The 5,511-nt window shown below is 43.8% G+C and overlaps 1 protein-coding gene across 1 annotated transcript; it reads left to right on the forward strand.

The window, feature by feature from the left end:
• Positions 1–620: 620 nt before the first annotated feature.
• Positions 621–5,015, forward strand: pax1a (paired box 1a). Its single transcript, XM_079286690.1, has 5 exons — positions 621–748; positions 1,444–2,067; positions 3,040–3,173; positions 3,729–3,945; positions 4,499–5,015. Exons 1-5 carry the CDS (start codon positions 745–747, stop codon positions 4,612–4,614), a joined length of 1,095 nt encoding a protein of 364 aa, XP_079142816.1. The 5' UTR covers positions 621–744; the 3' UTR covers positions 4,615–5,015.
• The last annotated feature ends 496 nt before the right edge of the window (positions 5,016–5,511 follow it).

Consider the following 5,511-nt stretch of genomic DNA (forward strand, 5'->3'; position numbering starts at 1 on the left):
ATGGCCAAACGACTCGAGACCCTCAGTTTGTCCAACACATGCAGAAAAACAGTTTTTTAAAACATATTTATAACTGAATAAATCTATTTAAATAAAATAGCTACAAATGGAATAGACTGGCCAACATGCCAGTCCCATCCACAGGTGGATATTTTCAGGTATATGCTGATGTTTTTCTTATCAAATTGATACTCCCTGGGATGCACGCTAAAAGCATGTCGCCAATGCCAAACACTAATAAACAGGGAGGTGTCATCCCATTGTATATGATGTACATGTCCTTACCGGCGGCATGTTGGATGAAACGTTTCCCTTTCTGCCACTTCCCCTTTGCAAAATATTCAAGGAGGCTGCACGGCTCCAACCGGATGGGGTTTGCATTGGCTGACAGCGGTCCGAGCGCAGGGCGACCAATGAAACCAAAGCAGAGGCTCCGCGTATAACAGCGAAGATTGACGTGTAGGACGCGTCAAATTAATTCTAGCAAACGCCGGACTCCATGGGACAACTCCAATTTGCTTTTATCGGATGAAGATCGTTCTGGTGCCATTGTACCTTGCAAGTCACTTGTCTCCAAAAAAGAGAGAGAAGGGGGCGCGCTGCACTCGGAGATTTTAAGAGGTCTATTTTTCCTGTTCTGGGGCTCATTCCTCCCGTTCCCCTTCCTTCTCTGCTTTCGCTCGGACGCATTCAGCCATTCGAAGGGGCGCCTATATTTCCCGGGACCTCGAAACATATAGGCAAATGGGTAAGCCCGCGTAACCATCGGCATGCTTCACTGGCAGGGACCTTATTCAAGCGTATCAAGACTCACTACGCCTGCGTACAGACAATAATAAGCATTTGTTTTGCCTTTTGTAATTTGTTTCCCTTCAAGTTCAGATAATGAGCAATAGAAGAGTGTTTCTTTTCGACGACAGTATGTCAAGTTTAAATCGTGGGGGCTTTTTCCAGCTCTGTCAAGGCTGGCGTTGTTTAAAGCTTTACATCTTAAATGGAACCACACCGCCAATTAGCCCATGAATAGTGTGTCTGCGAAGAGCTCTCGAGTGTCAATTCCTCATGCTCGCCATGTTTTACGTTGCGGGTGGTTTTTGTTGTTGTGTACTCAGGGATGGCGGAGGGGAAACGAATACAGTCAGATAGTGTACACACTTTTGTTGGTTACCAACCAGAGGCTAGGCTGACACATGTTAACGTCACTTTATGGTGTAAATTGCAGGAACTGGCCTGTGTCAAACTGACACAGGATGCACATTTTAAAGTTGCTTCCTAATAATAAGTAGACATAATTATTTTATGAAATTGCATTGTGTGGCAGAGTAGGAAAAGTGCATTACAATGACAACAAGAGGCTATTTTATTTCCTTGTCAGAAATGCATGTATAGCCTACTCACTTCATGCTGCGTAAATATGTGCCTTGTGTCTCTATTCTCCTGCAGAGCAAAACTATGGAGAGGTGAACCAGTTGGGCGGCGTGTTCGTCAATGGGCGACCCCTGCCCAACGCCATACGGTTGAGAATAGTGGAGCTGGCTCAGCTCGGGATCAGACCCTGCGACATCAGCCGGCAACTCCGAGTCTCGCACGGCTGCGTGAGCAAGATTTTGGCGAGGTACAACGAGACCGGCTCCATCTTACCCGGAGCCATCGGTGGGAGCAAACCACGGGTCACGACGCCTAACGTGGTGAAAAACATTAGGGAATACAAACAAGGCGACCCCGGGATCTTTGCCTGGGAGATCCGGGACAGGCTTTTGGCAGATGGAGTTTGTGACAAGTATAACGTCCCGTCGGTCAGCTCGATCAGCAGGATTTTACGCAACAAGATTGGAAATCTCTCCCAGCCCAACCAGTATGAGAGCAGTAAGCAAGCCTCCGCGCAGGCCGGGCTCTCCTACAACCACATATACCCTTATTCCTACCCCAACATGTCCCCCACTGGCAGTAAGATGGGCAGCCCTGGAGTACCGATGACGGCTGGACATATGAGCATATCCAGGGCCTGGCCCTCTGCACACACCGTCAGCAACATCCTCGGTATACGAGCCTTCATGGATCCTGCAGGTGAGGAAAACAAACACTCTCTGCTCTATGATAAATCGCAGGACTCTGCGTCTCTGGACCATGAGCCGTACAACTCTCAATATTAATAAACGCGTGCAGCTGGTTATTGTGTTATTCAGCATGGTGAATTGCCACATCACTCCGTACAACCTGTTCTGGACACAGGCAGGACAATGTGCCCATTACAATTTGCACAGGCCTCCGTTTCACCATTTAGCCAAAAAGCAGTAAGGCCACTTACAATAGGCCTTTTCATGGGATGACTCATTTGCAAACACCTTGCTCACCTGCTTTATCCCCCCCCCCAATCCCCCAAGTAGGCCTAGTCACTACAGGCGTTTTGTCTGTCTCTTTCTGGTCCTGTAGTTCAATATAGTAGTCAGTGTTTTCGTCCAGCGTTTAGCCTGGTCCAGTGTGTTTTTTGTGTCATAATGTCCTATATAATTTAAACAAATTGTCTGTCACATTCTATATTTTTAGCTAATTATTCACATTGAAAAATATATTACTACTTATACAATAATGTTGCAAATATATGATAACATGTCGGGTTTTATTAGGTACAATAAACCTAAACAATTATTTATATAATGTATTTCAAAAAAAGAGAACGGTATTCATAATTATCTGATAATATGTTGTTTCCTTTCAGCTGTATCGTTTTTTGTGTGTCTTTAACGTGTAATCAAAAAACGGGTCTTATTTTATTCTACACGCGTGTTGCAAACATTTGTAATGTACATGATATTTTTTTTATATTTAATTATATCATTGTTTGATTGAACCTGACTTCAGAACGGCCTGCTGTTTTGAAAATGAAACGTATTTTAAAGCCCAGACAGGTTCATGCGGAAAGCATTTTAAATGTCTAATTCACGTCATTTATCAAAACTAAATGAGACTGCATTTCTTTTCTGTGGCAATTCTACCTTTTATACATGTTTGACATGAAGTTACATGTTTCTAAATCAGCCATTGCTGGGATGGAGGGATATCCACCAAAAATGGAAGAGTGGAGTAGCGTCAACAGAGCCGCTTTCCCCGGTGCGCACACGGTCAACGGGATCGACAAATCGGCAATCGACGCCGACATAAAATACGCTCAGGTAAATGGATGTCTGCACATGTGTAGCCCGCAGCCTGTGACCTTTCTAAACCAAATGTGCGCACTCTGTATTGCTACAATAGCGCCATTTTATTTTCTTTGCCGAAACCGTCCAAATGTATCGTGCCAAAATGGGCAGGGGCCTTTAGCAAATTAGTGCTCTCGCTGGATAGGCCTGTGGCAGAGCTGTGAACAGTTTCCATATCAGGGACCGTCAGACAGAGTCATATAAGGCAACAGACCTCTCTGCGTGATAAGATGTCACCCCTGAGACTCGAAAGACTTGTATGACTGTTGAGTAAGTGTTCTGTTTTAGGACGGGGGGGGACTGACAGTCTATGCATTCATGATCCAATTAGTCTTATTTATGATGAATTACATTGTAGTGAATGTAATCTATTCCTCAATTTGCTCCCCTCTCTCTGTAAACCAGTCAGTTTAGAGAAGCACCGCTGGAGGCCACATGCCGCTGTCATATAGGCCTGTAATTATAAGCGCTGTGCGTTTGAGGTTTTGTTGTGCTTACTTTGTCTGCCTGTCTTATGTTTGCCTGCAGCCCTCCTCGACACTGTCCAGTTATGTCTCGGCGTGTGCTTACTCTCCCACCAACCAGTACGGGGTGTACAGTGGGCCAGCAGGCGGCTACGTGGCGCCGGGCCACCACCACTGGCAGCCGCAGAGCCCGGTCCTGTCCCACCCGGGCGGTGGGATGACCAGCATGCATGCAGGGGAGATCCACTCGCCGATGAGCTTCAAGCATCAGGCAAGAGAGGGTACGTATGGAGGGAGGGGTGGAGGGAGGGAGGGGAGGGGACCGGTAGCACAGTTTAATATGAAAACCGGGGACAGATGTGTCGAATACTAACAAATTAAAACATTTAAAACAACTCTGGGATCCAGTTGCTTTAAATTAGAACATAGGTTTTACTGTGCAATGTGGATATTATATTGTTTGATTTGAAATATATTATTAGAGTTTATTTATATCCACAGAGGAGCGTATATTCCCTGGGCCTCCCCACTGCCTTTCTCGTGCACACTCACTTTCGCAATAAGCAATGACGCAAACAAGTGTAAACATTTACGAAATCCCAAATGAAGCGTAATTATATGTCAATTATTAAATATTGACCTTCCAGACTTGGCCTGCAGGTGGGCCGATAACATTTAACACACACACACAAAAAAAGAGATACTGCTTCCTAATTATGAGTTTCTGAATATCCCTTGAGAGTATATTTGAGCTGATTAGAAAAATTGTACGTGAAATAATGAATGCATATATCTCGCGGGGTAAATAACAACTTGAATTTCTTATTTGTGCAGGAGAGAGAAAACCGCCCAATCCCCTGAGCAAGCAGCAGCAGCAGCAGCAGCAGCAGCTGCAACATGAAGCCTTGAACAGTGTGCATGGACTCAGTCTCCCTACCTCATCATCATAACCAGGACTTATACCTCCTTAATTACCAGACCCAAATTAACTGAACTCATTTCTACGACTCCAACAGTAAGTCTGAACACTAACGGCTTGTTTCCCCGAGTGTTTGCAGCTCACAGTCATACACACAGGCCCATTCACATGCAATATGAATACAGTAGCTTTATCGGCCTTAGTGGCCAAATGAATGTAAGCTTTCATGGATGTATCGGTGTTGCCCCTCTAATATTTTCCTCAATTGAAATGTTGCGAGACTGTATTCTCTTATGGAGACTGCAGGATTGAAAAAAAATAATGTTGTCACTGTCATTGAAGTTTTATTATAAAAACCCAAGGGCTATTCTGTAATCCGCCATATATTATATGATCTTAATTTGTGGCCATGATATCGAGTTCCACACTGACTCAACCATGTGAGCAAAGAGATAAATTGTCTAAATGTAAAATATTTGCCAAAGCTTTAATTATATATTTTTATAATTCCATTGTAAATATTCAACAAATAAAGGCTTTCTTAAATGCCATGTGTTGTGGTAGTTGATATTGTTGTCGGCGTGGATCCATGAATGTGTTGTTTGGTTCACCTGAAGGCCGATGAGTCATAGATGTGCACTGTTGATTATATCGGTTTATACAAAAGAGGAAACTGAAGTTGTCCGAAACATTTTAGCTTACATTTTCTGTAACTCCCAAAAGGGATTTTCTGGTAATGAGGTTTTTCACCACCTATTTATTTCATCGCAGTTTTTCCAACTGGAGGTGAACGAAAGATGACTTTCTCTGAATGAAAGTACGATCTCGAGAGTGACATTTATAAAATGTCATGCCTATAAATGGCATGAAATATATTTTGATCAATCATATAATATGCGAAAAACCAAATCATCCATCCGTCGGCACG

This window comes from Melanostigma gelatinosum (assembly GCF_949748355.1).
Source record: "Melanostigma gelatinosum genome assembly, chromosome: 16".
In the NCBI taxonomy this organism is placed as follows: Eukaryota; Metazoa; Chordata; class Actinopteri; order Perciformes; family Zoarcidae; genus Melanostigma; species Melanostigma gelatinosum.

Excerpts from the sequence above, each read along its gene's own strand:
- pax1a (XM_079286690.1), top strand. Across the intron at positions 3,174-3,728 it reads CCGACATAAAATACGCTCAG|CCCTCCTCGACACTGTCCAG; the intron begins GTAAATGGATGT and ends GTTTGCCTGCAG. Across the intron at positions 3,946-4,498 it reads CAAGCATCAGGCAAGAGAGG|GAGAGAGAAAACCGCCCAAT; the intron begins GTACGTATGGAG and ends TTATTTGTGCAG.